At 35.9% G+C, this 26030-nt stretch overlaps 1 protein-coding gene across 10 annotated transcripts in view; it reads right to left on the reverse strand.

Moving 5' to 3' along the window:
* Window positions 1-26030, reverse strand: part of ATP2C1 (ATPase secretory pathway Ca2+ transporting 1) — a 61292-nt gene that overhangs the window by 6285 nt on the left and 28977 nt on the right. For 9 of the 10 annotated variants that reach the window (XM_063407931.1, XM_063407921.1, XM_063407981.1 and 6 more), the window contains 20 exons: window positions 23874-23984; window positions 22834-22950; window positions 21186-21275; window positions 18424-18459; window positions 17473-17534; window positions 17002-17110; window positions 15081-15236; window positions 14498-14566; window positions 13718-13793; window positions 13158-13224; window positions 11958-12082; window positions 10613-10710; window positions 9361-9456; window positions 9164-9253; window positions 8356-8460; window positions 6522-6678; window positions 5065-5235; window positions 3921-4018; window positions 2355-2405; window positions 1414-1580 (listed from right to left, as the gene is read on the reverse strand). In XM_063407931.1, coding sequence (XP_063264001.1) covers window positions 1414-1580; window positions 2355-2405; window positions 3921-4018; window positions 5065-5235; window positions 6522-6678; window positions 8356-8460; window positions 9164-9253; window positions 9361-9456; window positions 10613-10710; window positions 11958-12082; window positions 13158-13224; window positions 13718-13793; window positions 14498-14566; window positions 15081-15236; window positions 17002-17110; window positions 17473-17534; window positions 18424-18459; window positions 21186-21275; window positions 22834-22950; window positions 23874-23984 — 2051 coding nt within the window. The remainder of the gene's footprint in view (window positions 1-1413; window positions 1581-2354; window positions 2406-3920; window positions 4019-5064; window positions 5236-6521; window positions 6679-8355; window positions 8461-9163; window positions 9254-9360; window positions 9457-10612; window positions 10711-11957; window positions 12083-13157; window positions 13225-13717; window positions 13794-14497; window positions 14567-15080; window positions 15237-17001; window positions 17111-17472; window positions 17535-18423; window positions 18460-21185; window positions 21276-22833; window positions 22951-23873; window positions 23985-26030) is intronic. The other variant, XM_063407940.1, reaches the window with a different exon arrangement.

The raw sequence follows: 26030 nt of genomic DNA on the forward strand, positions 1-26030 counted from the left end.
ATCACAAGTTATTTTTCCAGATGCTTAACTTTGAAAATGCAATCATTAGTAAGATCTCCTCTATGTTCAAAAATCACCAGCATCCTTGATAAGAGCTCCTCAATCAAGTTGGATAATTAAAACAAAACAAAAAAAAGGCAGAAAACCCAAAAAGCCAACAACCCCCCCCTTTTAAAAAAAACATGGCTTTAGAGGACCATGTATTCTTCCTCTACCAGAACGAAATATGTACAGACCATCTTCACAACCTCTAGCATGTGTCACAACTTGCCTATCACATTATCACAATCACTGCAGTGAAAAAGGGTTTTCTGATATCCAAATCAAACCTACTTTGCTGCAAATAAAACTGGTTTTTTTTTTTCTTCCATTCTCCCAATAATTAAACAGTATTCCTTTGGTAACTTAAAAGAAAAAAAAAAAGGATGGGAAAAAGATGTAAAACAATGGAAGTTCATACTTCTTTTTTCCTTAGCATTAACAACTCTTCTCTTTCTTTTTTCCTTAGCATTAACAACTCTTCTCTTTCTTTTTTCCTTAGCATTAACAACTCTCTTCTCTCTCCTACTGAAATCTCCCGATGAAGTGAGCAAAATTGGATAACACATTCCAACGAAAACCTCACCAAGCCCGTGTGAAGTACTTACTACAGATGCCCTTCCTACGTACTCTTCTGACTATGTTAAAATTATTCCCTTCTCTGCTTTGTTTTTGCATAACAGCACATTTCTGTTGGCTGAATTAGTATGACAACCTCAGACCATCCTCTGCCATAGTGCTACATAAGTAGATTTTCTTCTACTGTCCTTCTCCATTTCACTTCTTCCCAAGGGTTAAGTGCCATACTTTGGAACTGAAGTGTTCTGAGACTGATGCATAATTTCAAAATGAAGGCTATTTCACCAGACAGCAGGTCAGCTCTGTCAACAATCACTACCTTCAAAAGTCAGATGAATTAAAGTCAAAATAGGAAAAGTTTAGCTAAGCTCTTTTTGAAATACACCAACCAAAAAAACCTAAACAAGGACAAACAGCTGGTTACCAGATGCTAATTACCCACTTTCACCTGTAATATCTAAATAGTTTATATTTTTTTCTTTTCTGAAATCACTAGATTTAAGAGCTGAAAACAGAGAACTACATGTATTTTTAAAATCTTGAGTGGAATGCTCTGTCATTTTTTCATTAGTTGTATACTTCTGAACTAAGATATTGAATGAGATCTACTAACTGTTAATAGACTCACAATTTCACTTAATTTATGTTTCCAACCATGCTAATACTCCTGACTGAGCAGAAAACTCATTTACAGCTGCTACACTTACAAGTTCAGGGAAACTTCTATTGGTTTTAACCCAGGAAACATCTCATTAATGCTGTATAGTATAAGATATGTACATAAAGGCTACCTACATTATTGTCTGAAAATCATCATCCACGAGGATCATATCTGCTGCCTCTTTACAAACATCTGTTCCAGTTTGTCCCATGGCTACCCCAATATCTGCAGCCTTCAGAGCAACAGCATCGTTCACTCCATCTCCTGTCATAGCTACCACGGCACCGTTATTTTGCAGGGACTAAAGAGAGGGAAAAGAGCTTAAATCAGGGATTGAAATAACCCATCCTATAAAATTATTCCACAGACAAGCTTTGTGGCATTACTCCCCCTCCCCCATTTCTTATAATTGCATCATAAAGTCCTTAGGAAAAAAGTAGTTGGTTCTATTCTATTTATGCAGTATTTTGGGTTAAACTTCAGTTTGTATATTCAGACAGCCTAAATTTTAAAGCTAGGGTATAGAAAATTTTCCTTTAGGGGAAACAAAAAAACTCTCGAGAAAGGTGGAAGATATTGTATTTACGTATTACCATTATCATCTTCTTATAAGTCTTGCATTTATCCCCACGGTCTCAGTGTTTTGACTTCTCCTTACTGTTACTTTTCTGATTGCTCCAATTGCTACACTGTGTCCCTCTTTGCTACCTTCTTTTGTTAACTTCTGAATAGAGGCATTGCCACAGACATAGCTTGAAATTCATTCCCTTTTATCTCATCTGACAAGTATCAGAGATATGGTTCTTTCAAACTCCTAGCCAATTCAACTGCAACGTGACACAAAATCTCAATCAATCCCCAGCTCCCTGCACAGAAGAAAGCACAATGTTACCCACCTATTCCTTGTGGGCAACTATGCATTTTTCTAGGTAATATTTTCAAGTACACTTCACTGTCAAATCAGATGCATTTCTGATTTCATCTTGACACACTGTACCACGTTCTACTTTAAGTAAAGGCAGCACAGGCAATACTCATAGCAACAGTCCAGCATTTGAGCCTCTGTAAGACATACCTTTATAATTTTCAATTTATGTCGGGGACTGGCTCTGTAGAACACTGCAACCTATTAAAAGAATAATGAAGTAAGGGTGAAAATGTAAAGAATTGCACTGCATTCTATTAAGGCAGAGGTTAAAAAATACAATCAAAGGCCAACTGTATTCTTGTTAGCTCTTAAGCTGAAGCACCAGTGAGCTGTGTTTTTAATTGAGTGAATCATTAATTTCAGAGAAGATTCAAAGTTTGTTCTAGTAAACAAAGTTAGTGCTACTGATTTCAAGATAGAATGTGCAATTTAAAAGCCTTCTAAAATAATGAAGCAACTGTGGTATAATGGCTTGCTGCTGGCCTTCCTGACTAAATTCATCCTGGAAATTGTGATGCTGACACTACAATCAACATCCTTTTTCCTTGTGAGCACAAGTGACAAGCTACTCAGGATCTTTCAATTTTCCTATCTCATAGGATATTATTAACAATTGAAGTTTTAAAGCTAATTAAAAATTCTGACTTGGAAGGACCAGTTTTCTGATTTTTCTCGGTCTCTGGACTTCTCTGTAAATTGAAATTTGAGCACGTAAAATTTAGTTTTCCACAACATCCATACAGTTAGCATTTTTCCTCTTCAAGAAGCCTGACAAAAACCTAGACTTCTCATCAATCATTTTAGACTGTATATAGCTATCAACATTTTTGGTTGATTTGAATTAATTCCTAATAAGATTTTAAGCAAATACCTAGAAAAGCAATTGGGTCAAAGGTCAAACACAAGGAAGTAAACTTGTATCTATTTCAGTTGTTTAATGTGGATAGCCCTTGAGAACACATATTTCCAAATAAATCAAAAAATTACTACTTGCCACCCAATTCTTTCTTTTTCTCAGGTTCTGTGAGTCACTAAGGAAAGACAAAAAGCTGGCACACACATTTCTTGATTGCAAATATTGGCTTTCGGCTTGCTTACACCAGGCTCAAGCATGCTGCAGTCTAATTTTGCAGTCCTTTGCAAACAAAGGAGCATTTTGGTGCATGAATTTTGCAACACAGCTAAAACTGAATCCCTATTGCATTTGATTGTCTTCACATTTTTTACTTTGACATTGGTTAATCCATTTAGTTATTTAATAACTAAAAAGTATTTAGCAGTAACTTAATAAATAGACCCTTTCAAAATTCCCAACTAGTGACCTCAGATCCATCAAAATCATTAAAAGCACAGACAAGTGATCGTATGAATTGCAAAAGAATGGACTGTCTGAGCATGCAGACTCTAAGATTAAGAACTGAGTTGCTCAGAAATAAAATGGCCTATAATACAAAAAGGTGATCTTCACCAAGAGGTGGCAAAATTAAAGGTAGAAACAACCTGAATCATGAAAAGAGACAGAAGTAATAAACTCCCTAAAAAGATAGCTATGTAAGCTTAAATAAATAGACTTTCAAATTGGTCATATATGCCAGACCATTATTAGAACAATATTATTTGTAACTCAGAAATTACATTTTAGCTTGCCACAGAAAAAAAAATATGTAAATGTATTCCTTGCCACATTTCAGTAAGTAGTATATCGAAACAAACCTTTGGTGTTATTTGAGAAAGCTGCTGAATATCCAAATCATCTATCTCTTCTCCAGAGATTGCCTGTGAATTTTTGGAATACAATCCTAGACGACTAGCTGTAAAAAAGTAATAAAAAACCCTAAATAATTTACCCTTTAAAGACATTAGGTACCCACTTTTTTTTTTTTTTTTAATTCTAATATTTACTGCAGCATTTCAGATTTGAAATACCTGGAGCAGAAGATCTTACTACATTATTGATTCAGTATGCATTCAGTATGCTGGAGTAAATGAGATGAACTCTTGAGTAACAACAACATGCTACAAAGTCTATCCTAAACCAGGTATTATTTGCTTAATCCTTTTAGGTCTAAAGGTCTGTAGTTGATTATGTCAGGTGTCATATGAACAAAATGGAGTTCAATCCTCTCAAAGAATTTACCGTTCAAAAATAACATGACAGAAAAATGAAAAATAACAAGAGGGGGACAAGGGAAAGAAAAAAAAACCTCTGATAAAATACTCTGAATTTGGAGGCATATTTTTAATGTGCCTATTCAACTGTTCATTATCCTGTTTGTAAAGAAGTAATGTTCCAGTTAAAGTGCTTGTTCTTTAATGCACTGTATTGTTAAAAGAAGTTAAACAGTTTGCTTAAATATTTATTAATAATACTTAAGTTTCAAACTTAGTTGTATGGATAAAATTGTACTGGACATCACTGAAGTGCCATCCATCATTACTCCTTGTCTGGAGTCATTACTCCTTTACTGGCTATTTTAGTTTCTCCCTGTTGTCAGAGACAGCCATCCAAAGCTGAGGGTAGGCAGGGGGGTTGTGGTGGTGATGTAACAGGAAGAATCAGAATCAAGCACATGTAATAAGAAAACACCATAAAAATACAGTTTCAAACAGATGAGGTCATGTATTAACCAAACTAGAAAAAACACTGTTCAAGCAGAAATCAAAGTATCACTCAGGCTAGGGTCCTGGGTTTTTGGGGTCTTTCTCCCTGCTAATTCCACTGTAACACACATTAAACCCAAAATACAGAACTCACAAACATTAAATACTTAATACCCACACTTCAATACCCACACTTCATAACAATTGACTAGGAATTGAATTGAAGGAAATATGAAAGGAAATGAATTATTCTTACCAATGGCAACTGCAGTTTCCTGTGAATCTCCTGTAACCATTTTTATTGCAACTCCTGAGGTGATAAGTGTAGTAACAGCTTCTTTTACACCAGTCCGTGGGGGATCGATTATTCCCACAAGCCCCAAAAAAGTCAGCTGTCCTAACTCAGGACCAGAAGCTAAGGCCAGAACTTCAGGAAGAAAAAAAAAGAAATAAAAATGTTAAAATTTGGCATAAATGTTTACATCAGCACTTAAAACAACTTTTCAACCTAACAGGCCAGCATAAAGCAAAGGGCTGGAATTGATATTTTCCTCTTTTTAAACCTTGGTAGTAGCAATGCTGAGCATTCACAATAATGTACTTACATACACTCTTATCTTCCAAAGAATTTTTTACCTAACAGCCAGGTTTTAAAGATAACTTTCCTATTTATTCTCATCTGAAAGTGTTTATATTTTGACTGTGTGGAAAGAGAACCACATCTAGCTTTGTGATTTCTCTGTGCATTTCTTTTATGCATTAGGATGAAAGGGAGGATCAGTCAACGTATTTATTTTCTGCTTTGGTTTGTTTTTGGGGTTTTTTTTATCTTTTGAGAGGCAGATTTCATAGAGTACGTGCTGAATATTTTCTGAATATCTTTTCAAGTACGATTCTTAATTCAAATATATTTAAATGTCATTAGAGTTGTAAGGAAAAAGCAAGTTTGCTTTTTTCAAAACAATACCCTTGATTTTTTTGTTTGACAGACAGAACAAATGACAGTTCAAATAAAACAGAAAAAAAAATACCACTCCTAGCATATCCATTCAGCTTCTAATAATTTGCATCTTAGGAATTTCACAAGCCACAGAGTACCCCTCCCTTAAAAAAAAAACAAAACTAAAAAGCTGTGCATGGACCTAACAGCCTAGAGATCTCTTTACAGAGGCCAAACAAAGCCAGTCATGTATAATCCTGTCCCATAATTAACTCCTGTCAATCATCTTGTGAAAAATACTTTGTTTTATCTAAAATTCTACACAGCTTGTTAAAACAGAAGGTAATTCTGATGGCATCTCCTGACCTGTATTCAGTTGTGCTAGCCTAACTCATGAAGGTGACAGGAGCCAAGGTAATGGACAAATAAACACATTCACAAAAAATAGAAAACCCACAGGCATCTTTAATAAGGTATGGAAGACATTAAGTAGCAATGTACTGTACAGTTATGGTCACATGCAAGAGATGACAGCAAGCAACAGTGCCCTTTCTCACTCTCTGCAGTTTAATCATATTATACAGGCCTAAAAACTAAACAACACAGTGGCACTTACTGAAAAAAAAACCAACCATCCAAACAAAAAAGCAGACCCCTGTGTTTTGGGTTGCTCTTGGTTGTTGTTGTTGGTTTAGCGTTATTTTGATTTTTTTTAACAAGAAGCGGCGCCATTTAAAGGAGATTGTTATTCTGAGAGATTGAAACAGCCTTACCTCTAAGGCCTGCAGAACCCATAGACACCTTCTCCTGCTGGTATTGCTCTCTCTGTTGCTGCACCAGGGGTAGGCTCTGCCCCTTGCAGTTATACGATGTACAGTACCTAATGACTTGTTCATAAGCACCTTTCATAAAGCAAACCTCAGGTTTGTCCTAAAAGAAGAAAGAGCTGTTGTGTGCACATGTGTGTGTATGCACAACTGCACATACACAAGTACATACACACATGGATACATAAGAATGACAGATGAGTACTTTTGTTAAAAATCTGAAGAACTTCACGCAAATCAAATTTACCCTTCCAAACATAAAAATCTGTTCTTTTGAGTGTCTCTAGACAGCGTACATTCTAAAGTGGTAAAGTCAAAAGAGCGCAGGTAATAATCAATATCTCATTTCAGCAGACATCAGACACAGGCACTGCAAGCCACAGTTTACAGACTAAGAGGCCACGCAAAGGACAGAACTCAATCTGCACAGGACATTAGACCTGAAAGACCTTAAGCTGCAAAGGTCATTAAACATCCCCTCCATTCTTGTACAAGGCCTAATAACTCTAATATTTTCCAGATAGCCATCTAACCTTGATATGATATCATGGGACTGAGAGTCCACCACCTACCTCAAACACTTAACTCCAATTCTAATCAACTCATTCTTTCCCTTCCCTTCCCCCCCTTTCCATTAAGAACTGCTGCCTCAGCTAAATTTCCAAACACTGATTACTCATCTTCTCTCCAGCTGAACTAAAAAGCTCCTTTTTAATATATCCCTTTTCTTCCTGTGAAGTTATTTATATGCACAGCAGTCAAGTTACCTCAACCTTTCATGACAGGCTTAACTGATGAGAGTTCCAAGTTTCTAAATCCACTGTATTTTCTTATTCTTCAAATAATTTATGTTCCCTTTAAATCTATTACCAATTTTCCAACATTCACTTAAAATTGCTGATTTCAAAACACAGACACAGTAAGTCTTTAAATAGATTAAAATCTTATACCATTTTCTGCTCACCATTCTAACACAGACATGGATAATCAACAATATAACCCATATGGCTAAAAGGAGTCAAATGCTTTCTTTCCAAAGCAAAGACTGTACAGTGGTACTGGAACACTGCAGCAAGCCTGGTTTTGGTGTGAAGTACTGGAAGTTTTTTCATAAATCCAGTATAAGGCCTGTTGTTGCATGTGTTGTCTAGAAGGCTCCAGTTACCAGACTGGCAGTGACTATGTCAATACTTGTAACAACATTCATATGGATCTAAATCAAACATGAATGGATGCATATCTGTGAAAGTACCAGAAGACAGAAAAAGAGGTTAAAGAGTGAGTTTTATTGATAATCCATGCCAGTGATGACATCAATAAGATCTGTCAACACTGGGGACATGATGTCTGCATCAAAACCAGAAACCCTGTGTTTTCAAACAAATGAAATTTTACTACTGAACATCAATGCACATTCTTGTTCTTAATTCATTATATAACTATGAAGCACTGGAACAGCACAAGACTGGAAGAATTGCTTTAGATGTTTGAGAAGGAAAAAAAGGTTGGAAAAATAGCTAAGTATACAGTCAAGGTCTCAGTTTTCAAAATACTTAAATAATTTCCCAGGATGCCTTTTATGAAGATTATTTCTTGTGATTCCTTTTCTCTATTTCAGAGCTCGAAACTAAGCCTGTGTCTATTATCAAACGAATTTTCTAGGACTGTGCATTACTGCTAGCCTTCCAAAACTTCTGAAGAAAAAAAATGAAAGATATTAAACAAGGTATATAACCATTCTACAGAGCCAGTGCCCATGGAAACAGTGATTGAAGTTTACCTGCTGTGTTCTGTGAATGCATTTGACAGCCATCCATTTCTGTTCTGAGCTGAAGGGATATTCAGCCTTCCTTATGTAGTCTTCCTGGACTCCATCTAAACCCATCTGTATAAAACAGAAGTACCACCACCATGTGAGGACCTTTTCTTTTCAAATAGGTATGAAATGTGACTTGTTGAAACACCTTAGTTAGCAAACATCACTTAAATAAAGAACTATTTGGTCTCCAAAGCTGCCTTTTGAGCACACTGTTCCAATTTAGATAGACTTCTTGACAAACTAGCACTGAGAACACCTAGAAACTTCTTTCAGGCTTCAGCATGAGGCCTTGCTACATTTCTCAGTAGCTGTAATGGGTGTGTCACAGCATTACACAAAAAACGAACAACAACCCCCCTCCCTTCCCAAAAGAAAAAACCCAAACAGTTCAGCACAGTGTCCACTGTTCAAAAGCCCTTAAGAGGCACTAAAAATTCTGCAGTCACGATACATCAGTTATCAACTTTCCTCTGCTACTGATGTGAAACTGGGAAAGAGACGGCACAGTCAGAATTCAACAGTTTGTGGCAGGTAAAAAGACAGTACTAAGTGCAAAAAGATGAAAATAGAGATTTTACTTCACTCGTAAATTTTTTTTTCTGATCCTTCAGAACGCCCAAGATTTACAAGAAAGAAACATAGGAGATGAGCAGTTGCAATACAAATCTAGGAGATCCAAAAGAGAAGAAAATGAGAAAAACAAAGCCACAACTTATTTCTACATATTTCCCACCTGCCATGAATCCAAAAAGCACCATCAAGTACACACCTTCATAGCCAGTGCAATTAGGGCCCCTTCCGTTGGCTTCCCCATCAATGTGTTGTTTCTAATCAAGGCATCATTGCACACACAACCAGCCTAAAAGATGAGGAAGGAAAGGGGAGAAAACAGAACACCAAGTAAATGCCATACAAAGCTTCTGTGCTATATCAGTTAAAACTCAGCTTTTTTTGTCAAGATCTTACCTCCACAATTTTGCTAATGGATGGGTTGTTATAACCATGAATAACTTCACCATCGAGCATCACTTCTCCAAACCTGTTATAACCTACTCCAGTAACCTGCAAAACAAGCGGCCAGAGGCAACATGCAATGTAGTGTGCACCAGGTTAACTGCTCTCAGCTTTTTATTATAAACTACAGAAGAATTTCAAAAGGCCATTCTAATGGCTGCTTTTACTCAGTGTGCATGAATTCTTCTTACTCAGCTTCTAATGCAGCAACACTGAGTTCAGTAAAATATATTTGAGACTAATTTCTTTAAACAGTATGAATTTTATTCCTTAGCATAAACAAATGCAGTATGTGTTTCCTTACAATACTAGGCATGCTTTCTTTTTTCTTCTTTCTTTTGCTTTCTAACTTTTTCCTCCTGTTTGTCTTTACCCTGATTAATAATGCATACCCCAGCAGGGGAATGGAATTAAAGAGCAGACTCCTACTTCCATAGAGTTATTAAAAAAAAAAAAAAAGAAACAGTTGAACAGCCTCTCAGTTTAGACCTCAGAAGAGTGTTAGATCAGTAAAAAATTATTTTTAGTGCATAAAAATCAGGCATCCTACTAGGATCCTAAAAAAGTCTTCATATCTACAGCATTAACAGCTAATATATTTCACAGCCATTTTAAGTTCTCTTTCCATTAGGAAAAAGGAGCTGATTTGACCCAGATACAACTCTGCTAGTGGCAGTATTCATATAGACTTCTAGCAATAAAAAACCGAATATCAGGATATACAAGAAAATATGGGTAAATAATAGGAAACAATGTGAAAAATGCCAGTATTTTTGTTTACAGAATGTAATTACAAGACCATCTATCAAGTCTATTGTGGAAACAAAACCATGTTTGAAACATGTAAATTTTAGGTTTTCTTTGTACCTGAAACAGTAAAATAGCCTCAACTTTCTGTACTGAAGAAAAACACAATCTCTCAACTTGTCTGTGTATTTCAGCATCTGTCTCTTATCATGTGTGACTACAGTCACCAAAAGTTTTAAGAACTTAACATATATTAAAAAAAGTTCTGTAACCAGAGAAGGCTTGAATGGCACAGCTCAAAGGCTGCCTACTAAATAAACAGAGGGACAGGAGTATAGTGCAACAAATTTATGCTTTCTTAACTGATGCTTTACCTGCAGTATAGTCCAGCATGTTTCAGCTGATACACTCAACAAAATAAAAAGGCAAATTCAAGTCTAAGTGTCACACTACATACCTCAGCATGCAGCCCATCAGAAGTAAAAATATGGGTAACAGTCATTTCATTCTTGGTCAGAGTTCCAGTTTTATCTGAACAAATGACATTGCAACAACCTAAAACAACAAATTAACATTTATAAGACAATTCTTGTTCAGAATAATCTGAGTAACTAACAAAGAGAAAAGTATGCAAGCTGAGCAAATTTCTAGAAATACTGCAGCTGTCTGTGAACAAGAACAAGTGAGAGACAGCAAATTTTCAACTACTAATGAGTAATTGTACAAGGTTCTTTGAGAGTTTGTCCAATAAATAAAAAACCCCTCCAAACTAATTTAAATCTCAAATCCACAATTTATACAAAATATGTCTACTCACTACCTCTCCTTTATTTTATTCTGCTGTACACCTCAAGCTACACTACTGAAATCTCAATTGTGGTTCCTGGTGAGGAGAAAAACTACGAGTCTGCTTTACAGAAATCATTCTTCTTTATTAAAAAGTCCATGTATTTAACACTAGCCACAATATCTGTGTCACACAAGTGTTACACTAGTAAGTCACAAATGTGACTTACTAATAAATCTGCAAATTTTAATAACCTTGAAAAGATTACAAAAATGTGAGATTTGCATATGCCTTTTTAACTCTGGGATGGAGATTCTGAGAGAGCGTTGCAGCATATTGACATTTCTGAAAACGATAGCAGGAACTGTACAAGCAACACAAAACCTTGCCACACTAATGAAACTCTGCTAGAGGCACTGGAAAAAACATTCTCAGTCTTCAAATTGCAAAAAGGAATTCGGATGCAACAGAATTATTTAACTTAGTATTTCTATTTCTTTTCCATTTTCTGTGCTTCACATGTTTTATGACTCAACCTGCACACAGAACTTCTTTGAGCTTTAAAGTTTTTAAATGATTTTACATTCTAATATAACATCCTGAAGGTGCATTATTATTACAAATATGGATTTGTTTTCAACTGTCAATATCACTCCTAAATTTACACCAAAAAGTTTTAATTTAACAAACATTTTACACGTCTTGTTTAACAAGAACATCTTACAGCAAACAATCAGTTTAGTGTATTGCTAGCGTGGCATGTTATTAACTGGCAGATTCTGTATTTCAGTTCAAAAGAAGTAGTTAGAAACAAAAATATCTCCTTGAATTGCTCCTGTGTAACACACATTCAATTCAGGAATGTTTTAAAGATGCCACCACACTGCTAGCAAAATAAGAACACCTTTGTATAAGAATACCTTACAAGTAAAGGTAGCTTTGTTTTCCTCATTAGTCATCAATATTTCCTAACATTTACATCAAAAACACCATCTTTAAGTTAGTCTAGTCATACCTAACGTTTCAACAATAGGCAGCTTTTTTACAATAGCCCGTTTCTTCACCATTCTCATCACACCAAGGGCCAGTGTCACCGTTACCACAATTGGGAGTCCTTCAGGGATTGCAGCTACAGCCAAACTGCAACAAAAGTAAATACACAGATCTGTTTTCAAATGTCGTACAGGGATACACAGTAGTGATGAATTTACAGTTCAGAACATTGTTTCTGTAGCTGACTGGTCACTGAGATTAAAACAGAAAGGAAGGAGTTTCCATGTGATTCTAGTTGTATAGCATTCATTATAAGAAACCCACTGAAGACAGCAACAAATGAAATAAATTAGATCATTTCTACTCATTATTTATGGAAAAATACAAAGAAATGTAGGGGAGAAATCAATTGTACATCTGTTTTGCCTACACAAAACACTCATTAGGGCTACACAAAACAGCCTAGATTGTGGAGAAAAAGTGTAGTCAGCACTAAACAAACTGGGAAATGCCACCACTGATCCACAATTGCTACTGCTAGATCATGATGTGGCAGCAAATTAAGTGAAGGAATGGCCTTTAAGGACATTTAAAAAACAAACAAAGAACTTGATGACAGCATAAACGAGATCACAACTCATTAGGCAATGCTCAAAGATGCAGTTCCTGGGTTTCTTTCCTCCTCTCCACAAATGCATAGATCTTCAGAGTCTGATCCTGTCACTTGAAGAAACCTTCTGCCTTATGCACTGCCATGTAACCAGCAACCCAACAGCTTTTCTAGGAGTATGGAGTTAGACCATCTAAATTCAGTGCTGTTCTCAGCAAACACACTGGGATTAAGTTTGCATAATATAGCAGAAGATGAGTTATTGAACTACATGACACAAAGCTTACAATAACTCAGTTTTGTCATATGCTGTGTAAAATTACAGTTACTTCATTTACTCAGCAACAAAAATTCAAACTGTACAACTCTACTGCCTGTTTGCAGATGTTCCACAAGACACTCAGAAATCACCATATGAATGTAAAGTTTAAGAGACTGAGAGGAACACACTGCATCATTAAAAATATGTATGAACTTGCTTTTCTATTTTCATTTTGAATTACTTACATGAAGTTAAGAGCAGTGTATGCAAGCATATTATAAAACAGACCACTAGCTTTCAAACACTTGCTGTAATGCATGATCTACATGATTTCAAAACATAAATCTTACCTCACACCAATTGTGAACATATCAAGGATATGCTTTCCTTGCAACCAGCCAACAAGCATAATAACTCCTGCAAAGAAAACAGTCAAGGGGATAAATGCAAAATCAGCATGTACTGTAGCTTCATGGGGACAAGAAAAAAACCTCAAATAACCAGAACAAAGCTTAGCATTGTGCTACCTATAAAAAATGATTATTTATTTCACCATCATGATTCCATTAGTACGGCAGAGATGAAGAAAGTATCAGCCAAGTATCAGTCAAGTTGCCCAATCATATCTCTAAGTGAGGTACTCACTTATGCACACCTTGAATCAGAATCCAAGACACATTGCGATTTAAAAGGAAGCACTTGGGGGACAAAAAGTCAGTAAACTACGTTTGCAGGAAGAAGCAAGTAAACACCCTTATGATCAGAGTTATGTCACATTTTCTTATGACTAGTGACATGAACTCAAAGTGACCAATGAAATCGGGAGCCAAAAGAGTCTTCAATTTCCCAGGCCTATGCATTAGTTTCCATTAGATAATCTTTTGCAATTATTTTACATAAATTATCTTACCTATTATACCAAAGGAGTACAAGGAAAGCTGCTTTCCCAAGAGATCCATGCTCTTCTGCAGAGGTGTCTTTGGAGCCTGATGAATGGCAAACATGCAGCAGTTAACAAATGGACTGCATCACATTTTACTTCACAGATGCAAAATTCAAGATAGCCAGTGAATAAGATGCAGTTATACCCTATATTTCCATACACTTACTTTAGGAAAATAGACTGTTCTTTTACAAAATTCAACAAGATTCAAAAATAATTCAATGAAATGAAATATTTATTAGAATAATAATAAAGGGCTTTGTGATATCTGTAACAAATTGAATATAAAAGGTCTTATCAAAAAATTCATTTAAAAAACAAAACATCATACCAACTACAAGCCACAGCACTTCCTCCAAGGCCAAAAAACCTCTTGATAGCAAGAATAAAACTGATTTTCAAAATAGAGGCATTAGAGCCCTGGAAGGCCCTTTATATTTCAGAAGGAATGTTTTTAATCATCTACAGAAAATTCAATTTACCAAAAGAGAAAGCTATGTAAATATTTAGACAGGTGCAGAGTATTATTTTCACAGTTAGTATCTTTAGGTCAGCTGCAGATATTTTGTTGCACTGCATTCAATTACTGCTTTCATGTCCAAAAGCAAAGATTTGCTTCATTAGAGGGAAGGAAAATACTGAAAGCAATGTATGTTTAACTAAGTTTCTATGGAATAAATTCAAAGTTTTAATGAATAAAATACACACTTTCAAACTATGTCTTTGCTTCTAAATATCTTCTCTTACCTCTTCTGCTTGCATCATTTTGAAAACCTCCCCAAATTCAGAGTTTTCTCCTGTTCCAATAACTATCCCCTAAAAAAACCAAAAAACAACATAAAGACAACACCAAATCAAATCTGAAGTTTTAATGTTAGTCATTGTTATTGACAGATTTGATTCCAATCATGGGCAAATGCCACTCAGCCCAATAAAAATTTTAAATTGGTTTATAGAATTAGTTCTTGTCACAAGTAGGGAACTTCTTCTGTGCACTGCAGAAGTACTTACTAACTACCAGTAGCAAAATTCAAATTGGTCACACCTAACACTAGCCAGAACTATATTTTCTGTTACACATTTTTAAACATGTTAGTGTAGCTCTAGAAGCAAAACACCACAACCTAGACAGTTTCACATCATGTGCTCCCAATGAATTTGAGCTCTCATGGCCATAGTTTTCTTATTAAACTAGTGTATGAGAAAGCACCAGTGAGAAAAGCTCTGCAAAGTATCACACTAATCACCAGGATGTAAACTTAAAAAGTAAGAACTGCCTTCAAATAGTTGAAGCACGAAATATATTCTTCTCTCTCAATAATGATTTTACCTTTGCTTTTCCACATCTGACCAATGTCCCCATGAAAGCAATATTGCTCCTAGAAGTAAGGTCTCCATTGGTTGCTGCTGGCTGAGGAGCTGTAGATTTGGAGCAAGGAGCTGTCTCACCTGTGAGACTGGACTCATCAATAGAAAGGTCCACAGCCTTTGAAAACAAAAAAGATAAAAAGCATGACAATATTTTGTAAGTACTCCAAAGTGTAAAGGTAAGTTTCACAATTTTGACCATTAAAATACAACCAATATATTCATGTGATAAGGAGATAAGTCAGTATTTTAAGGACCAACAAACCAACAAGCCCTTCTACAAAGCTCTCAGCAGAGTCAAGGACAGAAGATGAAGATGCCGCTTGGCTACTATTCAGATTTAGCTATGAGTTCTGAAATGTTTATCACCACCAGCAAAAGGAATTGTGTTTCAAGTCTACACTGTTATAGGTATGTTAGTTTTTGATTCAATACACTGGCTTTAGAGAAGATGATCACAAAACTTGATGGACCACTCATAAACATACAGAAAACCTAGGCTAGAAAAGATCTGCAAATTCATTTTGAAAATCAAGATTGTCCCCAAAAAATCAGGCCAGTGAAGAAAGTTTTCACTTATACAAATGCCTTCCCAAAGCAAATAGTGCCTAGTTACCAGTTCTACTGTTTTCTGGGACAGCATCAATCAGAATATGCAGAACAAATCTAGTTCCTCCTCTGGAAAAATGATCTCCATACAATTTCTTTTTAAAACCCACCACCCTGTAGCAATGCCCAGTAGACACAAGAGGAAAGTAAGATGATATGCTCTTATTTTCCAATAATGTGCAAGAACAGTTTACAATGGCAAAAATTCTCATCCAGTGAAGGGCTGCAGACAGCTGAGAAACTTCTAATTCCATTTCTGCTTTCCTTTGCAAGAGCTCTGAGCTTGCTGCTATCACACCGTGGTATCAGATATGAGCAAGAAAGTAGGTGCCGCTGCAACAGCAGTTTCATAACAATGCAGGAACTTCACAATTGCCAAGGGAAGCAGAGTGTTTGCAGTCATAAAAAATGAACCCACTCAAGCACCAACTACACCACAGAGGCTAAAAACACAATCCAAACAAATCTGTCAAGAAACTAGTTGATTTTGAACTTGTCTATGAAATGAACACTGATTAATTAAGTAACAACTGTGGATAACCTAGACATACAGGTTTTTATATCCAGACACTACTTTTACAGGACAGATAGCACAGATACTGAGCAAACTGAGGATGCTCAATCTGATAGAAAAATGACATTATCGAACTAAAACCACCAAAATATGACAGACGAATATATACACACATTCCACTTCATTTTTAGAGAATGTTCAAGTACTGCTATAGTGCAATTGCTTCAACTCCAGCACTTCCAGTAATGCTAATACCACAAATTAAGTATTTAGTAAACTAGAAGATGTAACAACACACACTGATGAAAAAGTATCAGAGAGAAAAGATTACACCAGCACAATTTCACAAGTTTTTCTGATATTCCACTACTGGAGAACTGGAACTACACCTTAAAATGTAATGCAAAGTAAGAGTGAAAACCACCTTCAACCAGATGCCAAAATATCTTAGCATTCAGACTGAAAACAATGTTTTTACAACATATTTAACATTGAGGGGGAAAAAACAACATTTTCAAGAATACATTATACATAAAATTGAAAATTTCTTTCTTCTCCTGTCCTGCAGTAAGAAACTACATACATTGGTTAAGAATGTATGTGACATTTGGAAAGTAATAATTTCAGATTTTTATCACGATAGCTGTGAACTCCAAACAAGACCACTTACTGCACTTCAGTATTCAGTGGCTATCTTCCCTTCCCCTGTGTCCCACAAAAATTAAAGTTATTAAATATTAAATCCAAGTCAGGAATGTACCTCAAACAGTCGTAGATCAGCTGGGACTCTGTCTCCCACTGACAGGCAGACTGTATCACCTGGCACTAAATCTCTTGCAAGTGTGTGTTCCACCCGACCTTCTCGCACGCTGCAGGCACAAAGAGCAGTAACAGTGACTTCTCTGGCATTCTGGCTGAGAACATTCACATTGCACATTGCACATTGCACTGCTACACATTTCAGCAAAATACTTCTAATTTGCTGCTTCCTCCTGAGAGCTTACACATCAGTAACATCATGGGAAGGGTTCAGAGACACAACCCCGCAGTGTAGTTTTTTAGGCTTATAAAACAATCTTTAAAATGAGCAAAAGCAAATTGTGTTCTGTGTCAGCACAAGAACTTGATACAAAAGAACTAAGTTCAATAAAATCTTTCCCATTCACTCATTCTAGATTAAACTTCTTATGATTTACGTTAGGACAAAAACTCAAAGGACAAAACTACATACCAATGGCATTCTGGAGGCACTAGTTTACTAAGCTCTTCAAGAGACTTTTCTGATCTGTACTCCTGCAGAGACATTTTTGTAAAAATAAAGGAGATTATAGTTTTAAACACGGAAAACTTACACAACATAAAATGCGGCTACTGAGATTCATTTCATTAATAAAGTTGCATTAAGTAATATTCCAAACAGGTATGAGATTACTTTCAACAGTTCTGTATTAGATAGGTTAAAAAGCAAATATGGTCCAAACACTGAAAAATTTACAGATTTACCTACATGCAAAACAATCAAAAAAAAAAGCAGAGGTGCTTTGCATTTCCTTCAATATCTTCCAGTCTTTGTAACACTTGCTAAAATGCTTCTACAGTCAGGGATCAGACACATTATTGAATGCTACAGTTTAACAAATAAGCACCAAGAATACTGTGTTCATGCTCTTAGCCCCCACCCCGAGAACTAAGGTAACACAGCTCATCTTTAACTAGATAAACAGGTTACAGAATTAAGGTAATTAAAACTATAAAGCACAAACAGACAAAGCAATTCTGGTTTAGGCACACCCTGACTGAAGCTGTGCATTGACAAAATGAAAACAACTTTTTTATGACTTGGGAAACGCAGACCATCTTTTTTTCCCACTTCTGCACAAAATTAAAGCAAGAGTTACATTTTCAGATTCTATGAAGTTACATGTTTAAGTACTTCTACACTGTTTATTGCAAGGGCTTCCTTACAAGTACTCTTATTGCTGAGTATAATACTGATACAGGTGCATAAATGTCAACATGGTTAAAGCAGGACAAATCGTGCACTTTAGACAAGGCAAAGACTTGGATGAAAGCACATTACTCAACCATTCACAGCACAAAGCACCAAGACAACCACTTCAGTCTTTCTAATAAAAGACTTTACATAAAAGCAATGATCTTATTTGGACAACAGCTGTCTTACCTGAACGAAGGCAACTGTAACAACAATGACTATTGCCTGCAAGAGAACAGAAGTGGATGAGACAAGAGCATTCCAAATGACCATGAAAGTAAGCAATCACATTTGATTTTGCTCAGTCATGGTTGTAACTACATATTAACAAGATGATTTGGAAACAAACTAATTTTCTCATGCTCAAAATCACACGGTGTCTCTCTGGTCTGTCATAAAAGCAATGTTATCTATTCGCACCTGCTTCAGTGATGTCCAAGAATGCAATAACCTGATTTTACTGAAAGTAAGATTAATAACTAGATAGCAAACTTGAAAATCTGCCTCTGCTTCCTGTTTCTAAACACTGAGTAAGAGTCAGCAATGGAAAGAGACCCATGACACAAACAGAAAAACTGACTGGTGTCTTCTGTGACCAGAACAAAGGTGTGTTAACTGCTACAGGGCATCACAGATGTGGTTTTTTTTCAAATACCAAGATAACAGAAAGACTAGGTAAGAGGCAGCAAGCTGAAGAACCTGTCTGGAGCCACAAAACAGCCTAGCTGAGGAAGATGAGCCTCAGAAACTCTGCCCAAGGCACCCACAGAGTGAAACAGGACACTTGGCACAACTGGAACAGACAGGATGTCAGAGACCCTAAACAAAAAAACTAAAAAATATTGCTTATTATGAAGAATCCAAGGTAAGTACTAAGGCCTCAAGAGCAGCCTTTGTAGTCTCCTCTAACATATACAGCTATGGTTGCAACACTTCAACATCAAAATTTACAGGGCTTCTGACCATGTGACATGGAAGTGAGCAAATGAAATAAATCTGTTCCAGGAAACTACAAAGATCAGTTTGTTGTAAAGCAAGTCTCATCTTCTCTTTCAATACTCTCTCAAATTGAGTTTTGCTACATTAACTGAATTTGTTACTTAAGTTGAGTTGTTACACTGATTTCTTCCAGAACTCTAACTCAACAAATATTAATTAAGCCTTTCACACAGCAACTACTAAAAATAACCAAGGTATTACCATTTTGCAAGGGAAAAACTCTCTTGAACTCTTAAATAAATCTACTTTACTTGTGATAGTTACATTAGCCTCACCAGCTGAGTATGAGGAAATAACTACATACGTTTCATCTGCCCATGGAATATTTCCACCACTGATGCATGGGTTTTTGGAGGCTATATTCTATTCCACAGACCACCGACAAAGCTCTGCATTCTGAGCCTCACATCCGTCCCTCAGCTTGTGTCTGTGTGTAATGGCTTGCATTAAGAAGCCAAATGGAAAGTATTTAATGATTTTCTTTTTCTTTTAATCTTCATCAGTTCCCAGTCCAGATCAAGAGGTTTTACATTTGTACCAGCAGAGCTAAAAGGATGGCTGAAGCAGCTCAAAACAGCAAGGCTACCAAAAGTAATATATGCTATTGATCTTTTGTAGCAAATGAGTTTTGTTGCCAAGGCTCTGAGCACAAATGCATAGTCATAGAAAAATTTTGCTATCATCTGAAAATGAAGTAAAACAAATATTCACTTGGTGATAAAGTGGGAATAATTGATAATAACAAGACTAAATGGTACAAGTTAGTCAGAAGTTAGACAAAACCCACAGCTGATAACTTTAACTCAATCACACTTTTTCTCTGTATTTTAAGATACTTCTACCAATGTTGACAAGGCTATGGAAAGATTTCTTCCCCAGGCTGCAACAAAGAATGCAGAAATTACCACTCTCTTACACTAACTGTCTTGATTTTTTCTCCTTGCCTTGCTCAAGAGGGTTAAGAAATAGAATTGAGGGCACTAACCAAGGTGAAACACATGAAATAATTCAGCTTTCAGCCACAAGAATTAAATATATTTCATAATACAACAAATTATATATATCCAACTTAGGAACATAACAAACTATTCCAAACTAACACTACACTCAAATTCAAAATCACAGTTAAAGATAAAAAAGTTTTATCTTTAAGAGGCCACACAATTTATCTTTCATAGGCAACTATTCTTTATAAAAAATTAGAGGGGTTAGGAGCAAACCTCCAGTTACCCTAAGTTATGTACAGAAGTAAAGTCAACAGAGAAAGTGCAGAGGTAAGGCAACACAGGAAAAAAAAAAACAGCTAGAATGTGCTTTTAGCCATACAGAAATCATGATTTTCAGTCACCACCTATCACTTCTAAAAGGTCAAAGGGATTACAGTGTTATTCTCTGTGCCAATTGCAGTGACGAACAGTTACGGGTACTATATTTGGCTCACTAGTTTAGCACCCTATTTAACTGCAACCTTCTACAAAAAATTTATTATTTCAGCTTCTATCTTTCTTCTGTGATTTCTAGACAGTTCAGGTTTTACTTCTCCATGTTTTAAAAGATTACTTCTTTCAAGTATATTCACAGAAGGTTTATGTTGGCTTCAATTTGAAATTAAAGCATAATTTAAGATTAAATTAAACAGACTATGCCAAAAATTGCTTCTCTGAACAAATGCCTAAAGACAGGCATTTTAACCAACAGAAAAAGTGCAAGAAGCAGTCATTAAATTATTCATGGATGTATTTTGATATGTATTGCTGCTAGCAATCAGGGAAAAGAAAAAAAAACCAAAATCCAGTCATGAACTAAACGGATTTAATGATTAACACACAAATCCAACTCAGTAACTGCAAGCCAGTGATCCCAGCCCACACTGGCATTCCCATGATGCTGAACACACAGGTGGTCACACATTCCCAAGTACTCCCGACCAAGACAGAATTTTAGTTGCTTACCACAGTAATACTGACAGCATCATCAAACTGATGCATTACAACACTGATGACTGCAGATGCCAGGAGAAGCATAATAAGGGGGTTTTTAAACTGAAATGAAACAGAAAAGTAATTCAGCCACACTCTTGACAGAAAGGCCATTTTACCTACCCCTCAAAGCACACCAGATCTATTTTTGAAACATATTATGCTATTATTAAAATATTTATAACCTACAGTACAAAGAAAAGAGAACTCTACAGTTCAGATGCTTACTTGAGGCGTTTTCTTTTAAATATCAAAGACCTTGAATAGACTGTATTCAATATTAAACAGGAAGAAAATGTTTCTTACATTTTTGATTCACATTTTAAATGCAAAAAGAACAATCTCCTATAACTGTTTAAATTGTATTTAAACATTAAAAAAAAAGCTGAAATACATTCAAAATGTACTTTGAGGTAAAAGAATTAGTTGTTCCAGCAACTAATCACTATTATGGTAGCAATATACTTCTTAACTTTCAATTCATGATTTCTTGCTTTACAAGATAAAAGTTTTCCTTTTAGATCATATCATTTCCACAGATTTTTAAGGCTAAAACAACAAAGGATCTTGCTTCTATGACAGCTGGTTGCCAACGTGGTGATTTTTTTGAGAAACACTACAAAAAACCAACATTACTACAATTGAGTTGAAGAACATTCCAAAAGCAAATCTGATATGCACACTCAAGCAAGTATGAATCTTAATAAATCCTATCTAAAATAAGCCTGGGCAATATGCCTTAGAAGCGTTCTGATGTACCTGAGGAATTGACCCTACACATTTGGAAGTAAAGCATAAATGCCAGAGGACAGCCAGGATGGGATGTGTTCCCACCACTGCCATCATCAGAGCACTGAATGTCTTCTTAATCTCTCCCAAGGAACACAGAGTCAAAACCACAGAGTGCAACTTCAGGGCTGCACAGCTGCACAGCCAAGGTGCAGCAAACACTGACCAAAATATTTAACATTACAAATTCCTTGGAAGAATCATCTGTGTAAATATCTTGTACAGCTGGGGGGTGGGACGGGTGGGCAGGAGAAAGTAGTGACACTTTCACATCAGATATGCACATATGTATTTGAGATATATCACGCTGGTAAGTCAAAAATTCACACTTGACTCTTGCCAGTTCTGCTCAACACCAGAATCAGGGCTGGTCCCACCTCCACCCTCAGATCAAAGGCAGTGATTTGCATTTGAAATTTCCTACCAAGTTATTCTTATTTCACATTGCATTTAAATATTTACCAATGGTCATACGCACTGTTCTCTGACCTTAGTACAATTAAGGACCAAGTCTGACTACAGGGACACTTATTCTGCTTTTCTAGCCCCCAGGCTAGTTATGAATGGCACCCTTTGGATAGCTATAAACATACATATAAGAACAAATCACAATCAAAACACTATGATGTTTATAGGTATATGCCTAAATAAAAGCTTTTTTAATAGGTAAATCAGATACAAATTATACAAGCTGTAGTTTCCCACTCTATTAGATTTCTCCCACTTTTATCAAAATAAATTCATGTACACAAAAGCTAAGCAAAACAAAATAAAGAGCAAAACTATTGAAAAGTATTAAAACCAAAAAGCAGAAAGGACAAAAAATCTTCACCTGGGATATATATTTTTTCCACAGTGGCTCATCTTCACTAATATCAAATTCATTCCATCCATGGAATGCCCGTCTATGACAAACTTCACAGTTTTTTAAGCCATTCTGAAGATTAGCCTATTAAAATATGCAAAGAATAAAACAGTCAGCAATTACACTGAGAAGCTAGTGTAAATTCTCACACCCAAATACACAGCCTTAGATTATACAAATTTGGGCAACATCAGAAAGACAAGCTTGGTACTAAGGTTTGTATGACAATCAAAGCTAACTAACTACTATTTTAAAACTCTGTTTGGCCATATTTAAGGGATTCAATCAAAAATTCACAGAAGAACTACGGAAGCAGATGTTGTTTCACATCTGTAAATGACTGCTGATCTTCCCTGCAAAAAACTCTACAACAAATCAAACTGTGGGCATCCTTCAGCCTCTTGAGGGTTATGTCAGGAGTTCAGTGACTCAGCCAAATGACAGCAATAGCTTCAAGATCTTGAGTTGTCAGTGACAAACATTTATCATGGTACACTCCTCAAGCAGTCAAGCATAGAGAAAATGAAAAAAGACCATCTATCATGAAAATTAACCCAGACTGAATGGTTCATAAATCTGTCAATAAGCAGCCTTCTCAGTCCTGTTTCTCCACTTAAGACAGAGGTTACCAAAATAAATAAAGAACATTAAAGATTCCTTTGAGAAATGGAAGTAATAAAAAAGAAAAACCCAGGACAGAATTTTATAGCAATATTGACTCTAGGATTTTTATCAACAAATTGCAATTTTCAAAGCAGAGAAATCCAAACATTCTCAAGCTGAATCTCACTCCCCCTGCAAATGCCCAATTTCTTTTTAAATATTAAGAGATTAGAGCATTTCTGGTAACAATTTAAAACTCAACTTGCTTTTAGAAGCAGGTAATAGCTAACATCAAACTGCATGATAATGCATCAACTTTCAATTACAAGATCTGTCCTTAAGAAATATCAAATTTATTGTTTGCTAACATCAGTACATTCTTTAGATATGAAACAATTACTTACTTGCAGAATACTTGCTACTTCATCAACTGGCAATTCACTTGCTTTTTTTGAAGACAGTACAGGAATCATTGTCTCATTGTCACCATCAGGGATTTTTTGAAGACGTGCAACCTAGAAACACAACAAAAGTCTGAAGGGAAGGAGAGTGCTAATGTTTTATTTTAAACAACATACGTCAGAGCAATTAAGTATTAATACCTTCCAAAGGCAGTTTATTATAAACATTGCACTTAAATAATCTACAATTCAGCTCACTTTCATTTCTTATCACCTGCAATAATAAAACACTGGACATGCAAGTGAGAACACTAATTTCTGTAACAATGTGTTTAGTGATGGCAAAATCATAACAGCAAAATAACTTAATAATCCTTTAGCTCGTTATCATCAATATCTAGTCAGAAAGTCGCTCTAGATAAATTTCACTCCCTGCTCCTACTTTGTAATCATTAATGAAGGTGCTCTAAGCAGGTCTATTTACATTTTGTTGTACATAAAGAAAGGAGAAATGCCAGTAAGAACCTCAAACAAGAGTAGAGTTGCAAGTGAAGCCATAAAATTTGACTACAGCACAAAAGTTTCAAATCAATGCTATAAAAAGTAATGTTTTCTGTAATTTTAGGAAGCTAAAATTTTGTGAACTGCAGAAGAGCACAATAGCAACATTGATTACATAGGTCAGCACTGCTTTGATATTTAATGAAACTTTAGAGTTGCTGATTTTTGTTCACGTGAGAAGCTAGAGTGATACTCTCTTTTTCCTGCTGACTGTGCCACTGCACCCACAATTGATACTTCATGCTGCACACACATCCCCCCATCATTAACTGGAAGAGATCTAACATGCAAACATGCAGACCACAGAAATGGCTTTCACATTATACTTGCACAGAATTTCAACTGGAGGGTTTAGGAAATAATTACTGTATTGTATATATCTCCTCTGTGGGTGCTGATACTTAAAATACAAGTACCTAAAGATGACAACACATTAGAAGCTTCCAGCATTTCATGCCCCCCAAAAAGTATGGCAAGCTTCATTTTCTATATTGGACACTATTGGCCATGTACTCTACTACTGTAGCTTATTTTCTTCACAGCTACCAAACACCAGTTCAGGGCAGAAACCATTAAGCCTGAGTGCTGTTCCAAAACAAGCCCACCAACATACGACTTTGACCAAGATGACTCCACAGTCTCAACAAAAAAGCTGAACAACTGTGCTTTCCCAGTAAGGGCAGGCAGAAATGAACTGACAGCCATTACAAATTTTAGTGCTGAGAAAAACCTTTTTCCCTGTAGCAACTGACATCACTGCTAAACACAAACAACAACTCCGGACACATTACTGGTCATTTCCCTAATATTATCAATTAGGACTTCAGGAAGTCTAATAAGATGGTTTTTTAAGATTATTTTAAGAATTTAAGTATCCTTAAACAGAGATGTTAAGGTTCTTTCACAGACTAGGTTTGTTTTCCAAATAAATCTTCATTAGCACAGAACTACAGTGCAACAGCAAAGATTATTTTGACAACCTTTTTGTGACAGACTCAAAAAATGAGTAATTTTGAATGTATTTCATTCATATTATCTCCCACTTTTATGAAGAACACTGTACAGTATGTGGTGAAAAAAATCTACACAGAAAATCTTATACAGAATCAGAAGGATAAAGGCTCAGAATGTCTTTTCATAACCAGCTCCTTTCACCAGAGCAGAATTACACATTGTACAATAATTCTGGATGAATCCTCATCTAATTTCTAAAAAACCTCTACAATTTTGTACATTAAACTACAGCTGTAGTTCAGAAAAGAACAGCTTCAAATATCTAACACTGCCACAAATTAAATTTCAATTGCTTACCAAGGAGAAATCAATCACTGCTCCCCTCACAAAATATAAAGTGGGTTACACCAAGAGATTCAGGTCCGAAAACCAGCTGTCCTTGCTATCTGCTGGACCACAATTATAGTATTCAAGCAAATGATTTTGCTTTTATTATGCAGCTTTCACTTTTACTTTCACAAAACTAGAAAAATTACTTATTCAATACAGTTGGCAAGTGTTCTCTACAGTCCTTTGCACTGCTGCCCACCAGAGATCTGGGCCTCCGCAACACCTTTTAAGGTATCCAACAGAAGCTATTCCCAG

Source organism: Prinia subflava, chromosome 1 (genome assembly GCF_021018805.1).
Source record: "Prinia subflava isolate CZ2003 ecotype Zambia chromosome 1, Cam_Psub_1.2, whole genome shotgun sequence".
NCBI classification, from domain to species: domain Eukaryota; kingdom Metazoa; phylum Chordata; class Aves; order Passeriformes; family Cisticolidae; genus Prinia; species Prinia subflava.